The sequence below is a fragment of the Vulpes vulpes genome, chromosome 16 (assembly GCF_048418805.1).
Source record: "Vulpes vulpes isolate BD-2025 chromosome 16, VulVul3, whole genome shotgun sequence".
NCBI classification, from domain to species: Eukaryota; Metazoa; Chordata; class Mammalia; order Carnivora; family Canidae; genus Vulpes; species Vulpes vulpes.
The window spans coordinates 54382515-54399542 of NC_132795.1; the positions used below are offsets into that span (position 1 = coordinate 54382515).

The window sequence follows — 17028 nt, forward strand, 5'->3', positions numbered from 1 at the left end:
ATGGAGATATATTAAATGGAGAACCCAGGACCTCAACAACTGGAAACATGAGTTTGTTATTTTTAAAATCTTATCTATTACTTTTAGTATTAGTTATTTATACTTTTTTTCTTTATTAAAGATTTTATTTTTTAAAAGTAATCTCTATACCCAACATGGGGCTTGAACTCACTACCTCGAGGGTCAACTGTCCCATACTCTACTAAGTGAGACAGCCAGGTGCCCCCAATATTTATACCTTTTAATAGTTTAACGTTCCTAGACTGAGCTATGAAAGACGGTGTATAGGAAGGAGCTAAACCACTATTTAAAAAATACTAATTTCTTAGGACAGTCTAGTCAAAGATTTTATATTTAAAAATATGTATTTCAGGTTATTTATAGTTACCCAGAAAGGTAATTTTATAAAGAGTAAAAATTATTTTGTAATACTAATTTTAAAACTTTCACATGGCCTCTTATCCCGAAACCTAGCCTCACACATTGCTCATAACCTCACAAATACAGAAACTAACACCTTAACCTTCTCTGCCTAGAATAAACTTCAGGAGGCCCAACTTTGGCAACTGTGACATCTCCATATCTGAAGACCAGCAAGCAAAGCCCAGGGAGCTTTTCAGTAATGCCAACTCTCAGGCCTACTTCTAATTCTGCAGAATTGGAAGGGGGTCTCTATGCTCTTTAGTATAAGAGATGTACTGTCCTAAGGTTTAGATCTTGTGGCATGCCACTCAACAGCACCAGTGTTAAGGCTGTCTTCCTTTCCTGACATTAGGGGAACCTAGTTAAGAGCCTGATTCAGCCTAGGGTCAGAAATCACCATAAGGCTCAAGGGAACCCAGCATTAACTCCTCAGACCAGCACTCGACTCTACTCCATTGTATTTCAATGGTGACCAATGGAAAAGTGCAACCTCAAGACTTCATTTGGAAAAATTAACCATTTCCCCCCAGAAGCCCTATTTTTTTTTATTAGTAGTGTAACAATTCCACACTTTCTAGAATGTTCCTAACTGCATGCTTATTATAGGTTAAAACAGGAAAGGAACTGAAGAATATTAAAAGCACACCAAATAGTTCTTCTTTCTTCCTAAACAGTAAACACCTGATGAAAAAGTGTCTAACTACATCGTAGCAATCAGAAAAACTATTAGCCAATTTAGGCTATGTTTGAAAATTTGACCTGGCATTCACCCTACAATAAGAGCTTGTGAGACTGCAAAAGCCCAACTAAGTCTCTTTCTTGTAGGTCACTCTAATAAGTGCTGAAATCCCTAATATGAAATGATACTCAACAATAACAGTGATTTCGATTACTGTTAACCTACAGGAGAAGGCTGTAGTTATTTGTTCAATTCCCCTCAAATTTAAAAAACAGTTAATAACAAAGTTATTAACTTGCACTATAGCCTTTCAATTTTTAGGAGAAAAGCTGACTGCTCACAGAAGAACTATCTGAAATGAGCATCCAGTGTTGATACGATTCCTACACTTGTGTTGACAAAACTTTCTGCTGTGACAGAAATGTTCTCTTTCTGTGCTGACCAACATGGCAGCTACGATCAACAGATGTCTACTGAGCAGGTGAAATGTGAATTTTTATTTCCTTTTAATGAATTTGTATTTAAATATTTTGTCAGATGTGGCTAATAGCTATTATACTGGTAGTGTAATCTAAGATCACTTAGAAGCTTAAGCATAATCACTTCACAACAAACCAAAACAGTACTTTCCAAAATAATGCAGTTACTTACGTTTGTGGCTGGGAAGGGTCATCCCCCAAAGAAACGCTCTCCCCTTGGATTTCATTGAAACACTTCTCACAGAAATGATACCTGTCGGCAAGAAGGCCATACTGGGGTGAACTATTCCGTTCACACAACACAGCCCAAGCCAAGCAACGAAGCCACCAATCACAGCAGGCCAAGGAGGGGGACGGGAGCAGAGAGCAGGTCATCAACGGCGACAAGGACATTCAATGATGCAGATTTATGGGCCCCACAGTTTGGGTTTGTTTTTTTTTTGTTTTGTTTTTTGTTTTTTGTTTTTTGCAATCAAAGCCAAGTGCAGACAACGACAAGCATGAGGGAGAAAAAAAAAACACAAAACAAACGAAGAAATGAGGGATTGCAGGACAACAAAAAACATAAAAGCAAGACAAGACAACACAAAGCAGAAAGCCAAGGCAAAGCACAGATTAGCATTAAATATCTCAAATGGGATCACAAGTAGCAAATGATTACAGCAAATAAAACAAAAAAGTTTCACTTACATAGACCTACAAACTTTCATTTTAGTAATTAATGCTACTTGATGCAAATAATCAAAAGGAAGAAGGATAAATATACTGGAGAGAGAGAAGAATTGCTGCTCTTACTGAAACATAGCAATCACACACTTCTCCCCATTGCCAACAACAAAATAGATCATAGAAAATCCACTATGGATACAGAATTAGGAAGCAATCACCTAAAAACAACCTGGATTGAAAAAAAAACACGCAAAATTTCTCTTTGATCTTAAGAGATAACTTAAAAAAATTTTTTTCCAGTGAAAAATCTGCTCAATGCTTAAATACTGATTTCTGCCATCAACTGACAGTTTAAAAGGCAAAAGAAAAGCAGTGGTGTGTGCAGGCACAATGATTACATGTTCCTTAGGTATAAAGATTACAAACACTGCAGACTGATGTCAAAAATACAAAAATGGCATAAATGTCAAGACTGCAGCATGAGAAAAGTCTCATGCCAGTTGTTACATGTTTTTTTAACGTAAGTGCTTTTAACAACAGGAGATTCACTTTTCCTAGGTATTAAGAGTAAGAGTGATATGATAAACTGTGGATTCTAATGATTACAACAAAGCATTAGAAGAGTACACCTAACTTTTTGTAAACAAAACAAAAAGTTTAAGTGACTTTTTCAAAGCTAGAAATGCAACTGCAGCACACAAGTTCAGCAAAAACCACCACCATGGGCTTGGTTTTATTAAAGTATATTAACTGCCCACCCTTGTTTATGACTGTCTCAGCCCCAAGTAAACATCCTCACAAGTCATACTGTAGGCTGATTACTGAAAATAGGAGACAGATCATGGTTAAGATAGATTAACGAATGCCACCTGTGTGATTACAGCCATTGTTTGGTCAGGAGAAAATAAGGCAGAGTGCCTAATATATTAAAACTCTAACAACTACTGTCATATTCAAGTCTTTTTAAGTAATAGTCTGGTGCAGACCTATTTTTGGAGATGATCCTTATTTGCTTAACAAAGGCAAAGCAAAAACTCTTAAATCCTCTGTTTTCATATGCTCTGAGAAGAATGACTTAGGGATAGGCTGTACACAAAAATGGAACATTTCCCAAAATGTTCTGTGAGACAGCTAACAGACTTTTGGTTAAAAGTTTTTTGGATAGTTTTTGGGATGGGGATGGACAGCAGCCAATCTCATGACAATAAAAGATTAATTTGTTTAAAAATTTTTCTCAGTGTGCTTTAGACTGTGTGGTAAGCTGTTAAAAGACAGGAGAAAGAGAAGTGGGGGCTGGGTGTAATCCCATCTATGCCACCAACTCAACAAAGATGCTTAATCTCCCAAGACTTGGGCTCCTAGCTTATAAAAATAAGGGGCCAAAAAACTGACAAGGCTACGTTCTGCTAGAAAACTGCACTGATTCTGCAAATGAAAGCAAAATGCTAAGACCAGAACTTGTGCTCTACAGTTGTTTTCAAGCAAGGTACACACGAACCATGAATGTATGTGTGCTGGTCCTTCCGCATGCAGTCCCTGGACACACGGATTCGAGGACCACGATCCACACATGGTCGAGCTTACCTGTTCTGGTAACTGTAGTAAGTGGCATCTCGAGGGATTGTGCATAACTGTTTGCCATAGCAACAGAGTGTCTGTGGAGAAAACTCCAACTGCAATAGAAACCATTTGTTAAATACTACACAGTCCTGAAAAACAAGCTAGAATATTCTTAATGGTAAATCAAATAAAATTCTTAGTTCTCATTTATATAATGGGCTAATTCAGTTTCTAAGAGCACACACAGAACTAAAACCATTTTAGTTTACAGTGACAATCACTTATCCACAGGCAAAGACCACTAGTGGGTGCCTAAGATCCATGATGGTACCAAACCCTAGATCATGTTTATTCCTATACATACCTACTTATCGTAAAGTTAACTTCTAAACTGGGAATAGCAAAGGAGATTAAGAACTAGTAATAAAATAGAACAACTATAACAATATAATGTAATAAGTTCTCTGATTATGGCCTCTCTCAAAATATCACTATACTATACCACCCTTTTTGTGATGATAGATGATATGGTGCCTAGGTCATGAGATTAAGTGTAGTGAATGATGTAGGTATTGTAACATAGCATGAAGGCTATCGACCTTTTGCCAATATGTCAGAAGGTAAATCATGTGTTTTCCGATCATGGTTGACGGAAACCCACAGATGAGGAACGACTATACTGTATGAGCTCACCAACTCTAAGGTGAGATTAGCAGTTATGTTCTTCAACCACTAAGCAAAAAAACTCAACAGGACTAGACGAGCTCCATGTGAACTGGTATGCATAGGAAAACCAATACATGCCAGGGGCACTGTGTACCCACAGGTGGAAAAGATCTAAAGTCCACTCCAGACGAGTTCACAATCTGATGATTCAGGATTCTAATTAGTCAAATTTTCAGTAGTTCTTATCTGTGCAAAAATTTCTTACCTTTCTGCCACAGCAATATCCAAGGCTTTGCATTACTGGGTCAATTTCTTGTTCAAAGACCTCAGACAGCTTGGAGCAGTATTTGTATACCCGTGATGTCTTTCGATTATACAACCAGGCATTGTTGAACATAAGCCAAATGTCATCCACATACTGCCAGGGCTCCTGATACTGTCCAGTGTCTAACTTTCTCTTGATGGTAGAAAGGTCCATGGGGCTCTTCACAATATCAAAGTAATCCTAGAAGGTAAGTGACACCAGCAACATTATCCCAAAGTCTTAATATATTTTAAGGAAGATGGTGTGTCTTCCTATTATCATCATTAGTTTTCCAGAAAAGCTGGGTCTTTGATCTGACTGTATGTCCAAGGAATTGACTGATTTTCATCACTTTAAAAAAAAAAAAAAAAAGGTTTGAGAGAGAGAGCACAAGAGCACATGAGTGAGTATGTTAACTGGGAGAGGGACAGTGGCAGGAGAAAATTCTCAGACTCCCTGCTGAGCACAAGCCACACAGGAGGCTGGATCCTAGGACCCAAGCAGAAATCAAGACTTGGCCACTCAACTGACTGAGCCACCCAGGCACCCTCATTATTTCTTTAAATTACTAGTCTACAGAGATATGAAGCAGCTCAAAGAGCAGAAATAAGAGCTACTGTGTAGACTTTTCAGACAGTAAGCTAATCATCTACTGAAACTCCAGATACTTTACCATAGTGTACGTGCGATCCATTTAAAGACTAAGAAGTCATACAGCACTCAACATTTTAGTACTAAAAAGGGCCTACTGATGAGAAAACTAAGCCTAGTGAACATCAAGAGATCTAAGGCCACAGAAAAATATAGTAAAAAAAAGTTCCTAATGGAGTGTGCCTCTGTAAACACTCCAGTGCCTTATCCAATACCACTTGGAAGCCTCAAGTGAAATCTGCCAGCAGCCTGGTGTATAAAGGCAACTTTATTTTTTATTGTAAAAGATTTAACTTATTTACTCATGAGAGACACACAGAGAGAGGGGCAGAAGAAGCAGGCTCCCTCTGGGGAGCCTCATGCAGGACTTGATCACAGGACTTCAGGCTCACGAACTGAGCCAAAGGCAGGCAGACACCCACTGAGCCACCCAGGCATCCCTAAAGGCAACTTTAGAAACAGATGAAGCTAATTTGGTCCATCTTATCTACCAAATAAATAAACCCTAGGACCCAGTAATCCCACCCCTTGGTATATACCCCAAAGAAACAAAATATAGACCTCAAACCCTTGAGGTATTTTGTACCTTGAGGTACAATGGAATATTGCTGGGCCATAAAAATGAATGAAGGACTAGTTCATGCTGTAATATGGATGAACCTTGAAAGAAGTCAGTCCTAAAGAATCACATACTATTTAATTCTATTTAATGAAATATCCAGAATGAACAAATCCATAGAGATAGAAGTAGACTAGTGGTTGGATGAGGGAGGAAATGGGAATGACTGCTTATGGACATGAGGATTCTTTTGGGGGTGATGAAAATGATCCAAAATTGTCTGGTGATATTTGCACAATTCTGTTAATACACAAAAAGCATTAAACTAGTTTAAATGGGTGTCCTCAATAACATGTGAATTAATCTGAATGAAGCTGCTAACAACAACAACAACAACAACAACAAAAATAACAAACCACCACCACAACAAAAACAAAAGTACCACCACATACTTACAGGGATTCCTAGAAGTTGAGGGTCCACAGGCTGACGAAAGGGAAGGGATTCTGGATCCTGTCGGTAAAGTGCCTCCAATGTTGGCATCAGTGCCTGTCGTAACTCTTCTGGCTTGAAAACTTAAGAGCACATTTGAAATTAGTTTTCAGCTAAGCAAAAGAAGAAAATGCTCAAGGTAAAACTATAAAATTACCTCATGAACCACAAAACAAGATCTGCCTACACTGTCTCCATGGAGGTATCACTTAAGACACACTTCTATTTTTTTTTTTAAGATTTTATTTATTTATTCATAAGACAGAGAAAGAAAGAGGCAGAGACACAGGCAGAGGGAGAAGCAGGTTCCATGCAGGAAGCCCGACGTGAGACTCGACCCCGTGATTCCAGAATCACGCCCTGGGCGGAAGGCAGTGCTAAACCACTGAGCCACCCACGCTGCCCCACGCTTCTATTTCTAATTCCTGGTCTGTCTCATAATGATTTCAGAACACCAGGTCTAGTCAGTTTTAAACATCCTTCATGGCTCAGCTAATTTTTCAAAAATTCAGTCAAGATAAAATTCAGTTAAGATTCCGTCTTGACCAAGTAGAAACAGAATCCTAAACATTCCAAAAATTTATGAAGAAACTTGTCAAAAAAACATTCCAGGGGTGGGGGGATACTGTCAAACACGAATAGAAAAAAGTCCTCATTAATAAGAACAGTATTTAACAAGTCAGAAATTAGACCTGGTATTGTCCTAATGCTAAAGCAATCAGAACCCCTGAAGAGAAGAGTCCCTCATTAAATTTAGCATGGTGTTTTAGAGCTAAGGAAGAGGACATATTATCTTAATGGCAAATGTCAGGTTTAAGTCTAATGTCAGGTTAAGTCTAAACAAAGAGAGAACTAAATTGTTATTGCTGAAACAATGGACTCAGTTGACCAAATTTCATTCCAGTGTGTTCTTAATATGTTTCCTAAAGGTCAGGAAAGAATTGCTAGTGTATCCCAAATGGAATTAATTTTAGCTATTATTTAAGAAGCTATACATTAAGGTTTCGGCAGTTTTGAGCTTTAAAACACTCTCAGCAGAGGCTTGTTACTTATTCTATTTACAAATTAATTTTTATCTTCAGGAAGGGTATTTGTTAGTACTTTATTGTTCACTTCATGGTGGGGATGACCATGGAGGGGGGGGGGAGAACAGATGGGCAAGGATACTTTGTTTTTCATATCTGATTATACTAATAAGAAACAAAATTTGAATTTGTGAAATTAGCTATTTACAAGACAGATTCCTAGTAAGATTAGGTTTCTTGCGGCCTATATTAAAATGACACCTCAATTATAGAAACCTCATTTAAATGCAAATAATTTTTTTTAACCTCAACATTTTAAACTGCATTATATTTAACGGAACACCTTTATACATACCATCTTTAGGAGCCAGCACACTCCTCCCTTGAGAGAAGTCCTACCTGTGCCACAAATGCATCACTAGAGTCACAAGAAGTTCTAGTCCCAACCTAGTTGGTAAGTCAATTTTTGTGGGAATTAAACAACTAACGAGAGTTTAACACTCTGTATTAAGCAGAGCTGCTTGCTCGACTGGATTCATTAATACTTAAAAGTTGGTTGGGAGCAGACTCTGAACCAGCCTGCCTGGGCTCATTGATGAGATTAGTAATAAGCTGGGACAAGCTACTTAACCGTGCTGAGCATGAGGTTTTCCCTGCCTATAAAACAGGGACCAGTAACTAGAGTTGTTGTTCAGTTAGATGAGACAATGCAAGCGGCAATGCCTAGTGGGCAGGAGGTTAACCATAAACAGTACTATTATCACTGCTAATATTTCCTGCATTTGAGTTAAGGATATGTAACAATTTTTCTCCTCTGAAAAAAAGATAATTTTGAGGAGTTGTTAACCGACCCAACCCTGAAGAAATCATGGGCATAACCGACCCAATGACTGCAGGAAGGAAATTGACCTATAAAAAAGAAACAGTCTTCTCCAACATTAGTATAACTAAGATATCAAGCCAAAAGGACTCCAAGCTTAATGAAATCACATAAAAGTCAATTTCTAAAACCTAAGAAGCCTGATCCCATTCTACTCAAATTTTTTTTTTCTCCCCTAGCCTCCAGGAATAGAGAGCCTAAGAGACCTACTCTTCTTCTTTGACTGTCCTGGGGCTGGAGAAGACTGGGTAGCTGAAGTACTTGGCTGGTCTTCCTCCTCTTTTGTTTCAGTTTTTAATTCAGTGCCTCTTTCTTCTGTTTCTGTAGGTTCCATTTTACAGTCCTCTGCTTTAGTCTGAAAGACAAGGTCAACATTTTTAGTATTCCAAAGACTTGCCACCAGAAAGCAACAAGATCATTATCTTATTTACTCTGTCCTGTGGACATATCTAAAGACCCTTCCTCATGTGGAAATCAATGAAATGAGACCTAATTATCAGAATGCTAAACTGGTTCCTAGACTGAGGTCCTAACCAACAGCAGTCCTTGCCCTGCTCTCACCTCTGGAATATCCTCTGGCTGAGTATCTGCTGGTTCTGGTGGATCCACTTCCATCTTAGCCTCCATTTTCACTTCCTGTGAAGGCTGCTTCTCAGGAATGGTCTGAGAATTGACTTCTGTGCTACTAGTGGATGGAGGGTTTGATACCTGCCCTTCAATGCTTACAGCTGGCTGGGAAAGCTGGGCAGAAAAAGGGAAAAAACAAAAAGTTTGCCAATGATACAACCAGAGTTTAAGCTCCACAATAGGACAGCATCATTTACCCTCTATCTCTGGACTTGAATCATTATATTCATTTATTGTGCTTTCTCATACTTGGACTATTTCATGTCCTTGAAGTAAACTGTGCTTCAGCACAGGAGCTTGAGGACTTGCAACCACTGGCTGGCTGACTATACACAGGAAAGACAGCCAGTTTCTGCACTAGCTGTGTGCAATGTGTGAGGGGTGGGGTCTTAGAGATGACTGCCTCAGAGGAGAAACAAAGAAAATAATGATTGACTCTTTGTTTTAAGTTTCTGATGGGAAAAGCTGCAAATTGTATAGAAAAAGTAGAGAGCATATAATGAACTCCCACACTGAATAACTGTTTTGAATCATGACATTCTAATGGGATAACTAGCAATCTCTTTTTCCTAAGTCATCCGATAAGAAACCTCATGAGTAGTTAGTATTTTTAGGAACTACCCTAAACAAAAGTTTCCTTTCTGCATTCTGCTATTTCTTGCATATCAGAGGCTGGGATGAACCAGTTGCTAACTTATGATGTTTTATGAAGCAGCTATTGACTCAAGGGATTTCTCTGTTCACCAACATGACAGAGAAATAAAATATAAGTGAGCAAATAAAAAGTCCTGAGCCTTGACATAGAGAATTCTATTAGTAAGGATGCAACTATTAGATGTGAACTTGGATTTCTCCTATGTACATAATGAGCCTCTCACAAGGAAGCTACTGACTGTTCCAGGCCCATACTTTTCTCACCTTAGATCATGATTTTCAACCTTAGGACCACAGACATTCATAAACCTATAGTTTTGTTCATTCACTCTCAAGTATTCCACAGCTCAGTTTGAAAGAAATTATACATAAATGGAAAATTTATGTGGTATACTAAACATACTATGGATTCTTCCCCCTTGTCAACCCTGCTTATATGCCTTCAAGTCTCAGAACACAATTCAAAAGATACAATGGTCAGTATCAGACCTAAACAGAATCTTTGAGCTCCCTCTATGCTAGGTACTATAATGGGAAGAAAGAATAGGAAGGAAAGGAAAGTCCCTAACTACAAAGAGATTCTAGTTTAACTGGGGAGACAACACAATATAGAACAGAACTGGCATATAAATAATCTAACATTACAGTACAATTTGAAAAGATTCCCCCAAACCCAAGTAAGTCTGTGCTTACTGGAGTTGCAGGCTGCGGGGGCAGCAGCGGCGCCGTCGGGGTGGGAACAGACGCTGCTGTACTCTGCTGTGAGAGAGGCTGCTGCTGTGGCTGGTCAGCTGAAGGAGCAGGAGGAAGTGAAGGCTGAACTTGAGGAGGAAGCTGCGTTGGTGGTGGTGTGGGTGTCTGCCTTGGAGGTGGATGTAAAGCTTGGGTCTGTGGCCCAGGTGGCATGGCTGGAGGTGTAGGAACAGGGGCTGGAATTGCTGTTGCTGGTGGCTGCTGAGCCCCTATGCTTGGGGGAGTGTGGTGAGGCGTGGGGGTGCGACTAGGTACCGGGGAGGGTGAATTCTGATGTAGAGCTGATTGAGGAAGAGGGGGACAGTGAATGTGGCTCCCTTGAGACCCTGGTGGCATTATAGGAGAGTTCACGGGGCAGGAAGAACTGGACATTTGTGCCTGTGTAATGAGAAACAGAATAAGATGGCAATTCAGAACACAAAAGAAATATTTACACAGCCAGACTATATGCAATATGCTTCCTTTTCAAAATGTGTCAAATATCCTGTTATTGGGGGCATAGCTTCAGAAAAAAAGTTCACCAGAATGGCTTCAGCCACTGCAGGGGCACAGGACAGTGGAGTACACAGTATTTGCTGCCTGGCTCTGCTCTCTTGAGCCACAGTTTGTTCTTCTGCACTATAACTCTTAAGATTTCATTTTAGGAAGCATTCAATACTATAAAAAAATGGTTACAACTATCAATTTAATCTCTTTCCTAGTTTGTAACAATTAGCAGCACTGCTATATCACAAAATAATCTCTTCATGTTCAGAGTACCATTATGTCCGTAACTGCTCTTTTTACCTTTTTAAAAAAGATTTTATTTATTCATTCATGAGAGACACACCAGGAGAGGCAGAGATATAGGCAGAGGGAGAAGCAGGCTCTCTGCAGTGAGCCCAATGTGGGACTCAATCCCAAGACCCTGGGATCACGACCTGAACCAAAGGCAGACACTCAACCAGGCATCCTTTCCATAACTGCTCTTATTAAAACTTAAAAATCATCTATTTTCACCGATCATTTGCTGCCACTTTTTCCTGTAAAAACCTGTATCGAGAGACATTTAAAAAATCACAAAAACAAGTAAACAAAACGAAACAAAACCCATCTGTGAGACCTACTTGAGACACTGGTGCTTGGCCGCCAGTCGGAGCCAAAGGCATATTCGTTACATTCATCCCCTGTGTTGAGAACTGAGTCTGGGGAAGGAATTGGCTCTGGCTGGAAGGCTGCTGCATGCGAGGCCCATAGCCCATAGGCTGCGGCTGCATAGGGAAAGGAAAAAACAAAACAAAACAAAAAAACACATAACACAGAGCACCAATTGCTTCATTATGGTTATTCTCCTACAGCTAGAATCACCAACTGCTCTAGCTCTGCTGAGGGGAAAGCAGGGTAGGAAAAGAAGAAAGCATTCAACCCCTGGACTCTGATGCCAGGATTTACACCTGACTCAAACCTACTCTAAAGCAATTCCAGGAGCTTATAGACAAACCAATTCTCCTGATACACAAATGCACCTGACAAGGTACAGAGATAACTGCTCTTTGCACACTGTTAAGTGACAGTGAACTACACCTTTATGAGGTCTGCTTATTTCATGATATTATAATAGCACAAACTGTAAGACTGTATACTTGGTACAATTAAAATCTTAAAAAAAGTTGAGGCTGAACTTGGTAGCATTCATGGTCCACAAATATTTGAGGATTGTTACATTTCTTTTTGGAGAGGGGTGAGAAAGTGTTTACTGTAGCTTTTATTAGCAAAAGTCAAAACTAGAAACAATCAACGTGTCCATCAATAACAAAAAATAAACACATTCTGGCACACTCACAAAATGGAATATTAGTAATAAAAGAACAAATTACTGCCATAATCAACAAAGTAGATCAACATCAAAACCATTATGCTAAGCCAAAAAGGTTAAACACAAAAGTACATCTGAGTGATTCCACTTATATGAAGTTGAAAAACATGGTGATAGAACTCAAGGTATTGGTTGTCTAAAGGGGATAGGCACTGAGTAGAAGGGGACATGAGGGCACTCTCTAGTGGAATTCTACTTTATCTTGATGATTATTATATTTCATTTCTAAAATTATAGGCCTTTAACAGAGAAAGGAATTATAGAATACCAAAGGCCAAAAATTTCATAATCTAAGAAAGATTATTTATCTTATAAACATGGCAGTCTGCTGCCACGACACTATGCTAGACAACTCCCAAAATGGAGTTCTTAACTACATTGGATTCTATAACACATATACTTCAGAAACTTGGTTTTTCATTTAAAGCTGTAAACAGCTTTTATGTCACCATGTAAGTTCTGAAATGCTTATAGAGCATTCCAATTTACAAATGTACCATAATTTAACCATAATGAACCCCCTACTGTACATTCAGGATATGTCCTTTTTTTCAAAATAGAGTATACACAAGATCCTTAACATGAATTTTCTTCAAATTACAGCCTTTTGGTACCTTAGTGATTATTTTGTAGGATAAATTTCTAAAAACAATTTATAGGTAATAGAGATAGATGAAAATTAGGGATTATAGTATTTACTACCTAATTGTGGCATAAGGTTTTAGTTTTCTCCTACTCCACTTTAAAAAATGTAACTATTCTCATCTCTAAAATACATATATAATCATTTATCACATGTATAATAAGGGCCAAATACAATAGAATTACAGAAGAAAAATCAACCTTAAAGTTTAATCACTTATAGTTAGCTGTTTAAACGACTGTAAGGTTTGTTTGTTGTTGACAAAGTAGAAACAAAAAGGATTTTTCAATGTTAGGTAAAGGTCAAAATGCCCAAAGATGTCAAACTTACTGGGTTTAGAGTTCCAGGCTGAGCTAACTGTCCATGGTGCTGAAGAGGAGAGGTTTGCCGGGGTCCAATTGGGGGCTGAGGCATACTCATCTGGCCAAACTGATTCAAACCTAGGAGTACAAAATATTAGGTCTGAATACCTTCATGGAATTGGAGAGCTAGAATGAATTCTGATTCTGTAACATTTTATCAGGACAAATAAAGGAACCTTTGTGTGTGTGTGTGTGTGTGTGTGTAAGATTTTATTTATTCATGAGAGACACAGAGAGAGAGAGGCAGAGACACAGGCAGAGGGAGAAGCAGGCTCCATGCAGGGAGCCTGATGCGGGACTCAATCCTGGGACCCCAAGATTATGCCCTGGGCCGAAGGCAGGCACCAAACTGCTAAGCCACCCAGGGATCTCCAAGGAACCTGCTTTTAACTGTGAATGAACTGGTTTCATTCTCAGCTACAAGGACACTTAATTAACATAAGTTCTTGGAATAAAATTGATCTTGGCCAGTTATTTTTTAAAAGTTATTTTTATCTTATTTTATAATTTTTTCAAGATTTTATTTATTTAACAGAGAGAGAGAGAGAGAGAGAACACAAGCAAGGGGAATGGTAGGGAGAGGGAGAAGTATGCTCCTGATTGAGCAGAGAGTATGAGGCAGGCAGGGCTCGATTCCAGGACCCTGGGATCATGACCTGAGCTGAAGACATATGCTTAACCGCCTGAGTCACCCGGGTGTTCCTGGACCAGCTGTTTTTAAATGGATGCTTGATCATTTCATGGCTTTCTACCTGACCTGCCAGCCAACCTGTGCTCTATACCCCTCCTTCTCTCCCTTCCTCTCTCCTTGGGCTCCAACTCCAAAACGTGTTCTGATCTCGTGGGTTACATGCTGCTGGCCTGAGGCAGGAATCAAGGTGGCAGGAATAATTTTGTAGTACACCAGAGACTGTTTTATTTATTTATTTTTTAAAGATTTTATTTATTTATTTACTAGAGACACAGAGAGAGGCAGAGACATAGGCAGAGGGAGAAGCAGGCTCCCCATAGGGAGCCTGATGTGGGACTTGATCCCAGGACTCTGGGATCATGACCTGAGCCAAAGGCAGATCCTCAACCACTAAGCCACCCAGGCGCCCCAGAGACTGTTTTAAAAAGCCATGGTTGGGGCACCTGGCTGGTGTCGGTAGAGCATGGCACTCTTGATTTCAGGGTCCCATATTGGGCATGGAGCTTACTTTAACAACAACAACAACAGGGATCCCTGGGTGGCGCAGCGGTTTGGCGCCCGCCTTTGGCCCAGGGCGCGATCCTGGAGACCCGGGATCGAATCCCACGTCGGGCTCCCGGTGCATGGAGCCTGCTTCTCCCTCTGCCTGTGTCTCTGCCTCTCTATCTCTCTGTGACTATCATAAATAAATAAAAATTTAAAAAAAATTAAAAAAAAATAAAAAATTAAAAAAAATAAAAACAACAACAACAACAAAACCATGGTTAATTAAATACATGGATTTCTTTCATAACTTACCAGGCTGTGGAGTTATCCGAGGCATCATCTGGTTTGGCACACTGCCACGGATCATAGATGGGTCAGGAAGAGGGCCATCTAGAGTAGAACAGAGAAATGGTTACAAGGTCTTTTTTTTTTTTTTTTTTAAGATTTTATTTATATATTGGGGGGAGAGAGAGAGAGAGAGATCATGAGCAGGGAGGAAGGTTAGAGGGAGAAGCAGACTCCCCGCTTGCAGGAAGCCTGATAAGGAACTGGATCCTAAGACCCCAGAATCATGACCTGAGCCAAAGGTAGATGCTTAACTGGGCCATCCAGAAGCCTGAATCTTTTTCCCCCCTTTTTTAAAAAAAAAAAAGATTTTATCCATTTATTTTTGAGAGAGACAAAGCACAAATGGGCAGGGAGAAAGGTCAGAGAAAGGGAGAAGCAGACTCCCCACTAAGCAGAGAGCCTGATGTGGGGCTCCATCCCAGGACCCTGGGATTTTCACCACAGCTGAAGGCAGATGCTCAACTGAATGAGACACCCAGGAGCCCCTAGAAAATCATCTTTTAGTCAGTGGCCCTTCCACTAAAAAAAAATAATAATAATAATAAAAAGAAAGAAAAAGAAAAGAAAAAAACACACTAAAATATTTTTAGTAGCATCTTGAAAAATTTGGCCTAGATCTATAAAGAATAAAGGTATACACTTAGGAACCTGAAGAAAATGTTATGTTAGTTCTGGAATATAAGAAAAGCCTCCAAAGAGTTATAGTTATATAGTATATATAATATATATATATTATATAATTAGTTATATAGCATATATATAGTTATAGTATAAAATCTTTGCTTTCTTTCAGTGTTGACAGGAAAATAATGTAAAATAATGTAAAATCTTACATTAAAAAAAGAGACAGGCTACTAGAGCATTTAATGTGCTGTTTGACTAAGCTGTATGCTTTGGTTAGTATACAGCAGAACACCTCGAGGAGACAGCCAGATTTTGTTCAGTGACCAAATCTGATTGTGTACCCTTATTTGTTTTTATGTGCACAAACCCACTGTGAACAGTGACCTTAAATAATCCATGTTATACTGCTCTATATACCATGCACCTCTTGAATACAAAAGTAGAAATAATTTTAAAATGGTATCAAAATATACAGTCTGGCCCTTGAAGATTTGAACTCCACAAGTCCACTTACTCATGGGTTTTTTTGGTAGATGTATATTTCTCAGGATTTTCTCAGTTTAATGTTTTTCTTTTCTCTGGCTTATTTTAAGAATAGTTTTTAACACATTTAACATGCAAAATATGTGTTGTTTGTGTTTTCACTAAAGCTTCTGGTCAACAATTTAGGCTATTAATAATTAAATTGTGGGGGACCTCAAAAGTTGTTATGTGGATTTTTAACTGTGTTGAGGTCAGGGCCCCTAATTCCTGGGCTGTTCAAGGGTCAAAAGTATGTAAGTTCTAATGGTTTCTTGGATTATCCGGACATCCTCCAGCACAGTGCTTCCCAACCTTTTTCATATTACGGTGCAGACAAAATACTTCTATAGCACTCTGGGAAAAGATAGGATTGCTTGCAGTGACCTAACTCTAGCCTGGACACCCCCCGCTGACCCAAAGTGTTGTGCACTCAAGCTCAGGTATCCTTGTGGCAGACCATGCTCTAAAGAGAAGCCTACTATCTTCAGACAACTCCGAATTCTGTCACTACTACAAGTGTGCTATACTAGCAACAAAAATGATCATACAACTAAGTGGTTGGGTGTAATTCAAGTAATTAAATCCACTAGGATTTTCCACTAATGTTGTGCTTATATAAAACTAAAACACACTCAAATGGAATACCGGAGAGAATTCTGAACATTTATTCATACACTCTTACCCACACTTGTGCAAGACTTACAAAATTACGTATAACCTATGCTCACTACATAAAAATTAGAGACTATAAGACAGATAAACCTCTATAGTTTTAATCTTCCACATGTGTATTTGTATATGCTTTATGTAAAAGATTTTCACCTAATACATAAAGAATGTTTTTCCTGTAATATGGATAGGTGTTGCAAGCTAAATGCCAGCAGGGACAAGGCAGTTAGTATCAATGAGCGGGAAGGACTAGGCATCGGAAGCAACAGAAAAAGGGAGTGACGGGGATGAAGTGAAGAAATCCCAACTCTTATAATAAGCAGCCAATACTCTAGCTAGAGACTGTGGTACCCTTGTGGGTGAGAGAGCCAAATCTGCTAGATACTTCCCTTCTTAAAGGAAACCAG

At 39.1% G+C, this 17028-nt stretch overlaps 1 protein-coding gene across 2 annotated transcripts in view; it reads right to left on the reverse strand.

The window, feature by feature from the left end:
• EP300 (E1A binding protein p300) overlaps positions 1 to 17028 on the reverse strand; it is an 82183-nt gene that overhangs the window by 14652 nt on the left and 50503 nt on the right. The window contains exons 11-20 of one of the 2 annotated variants that reach the window (XM_026017428.2): positions 14771 to 14848; positions 13250 to 13359; positions 11528 to 11671; positions 10362 to 10799; positions 8949 to 9128; positions 8598 to 8742; positions 6447 to 6565; positions 4742 to 4981; positions 3835 to 3923; positions 1754 to 1834 (exon numbers count right to left, since the gene is read on the reverse strand). In XM_026017428.2, the coding sequence (XP_025873213.1) occupies positions 1754 to 1834; positions 3835 to 3923; positions 4742 to 4981; positions 6447 to 6565; positions 8598 to 8742; positions 8949 to 9128; positions 10362 to 10799; positions 11528 to 11671; positions 13250 to 13359; positions 14771 to 14848 (1624 nt within the window). The remainder of the gene's footprint in view (positions 1 to 1753; positions 1835 to 3834; positions 3924 to 4741; positions 4982 to 6446; positions 6566 to 8597; positions 8743 to 8948; positions 9129 to 10361; positions 10800 to 11527; positions 11672 to 13249; positions 13360 to 14770; positions 14849 to 17028) is intronic. The other variant, XM_026017429.2, reaches the window with a different exon arrangement.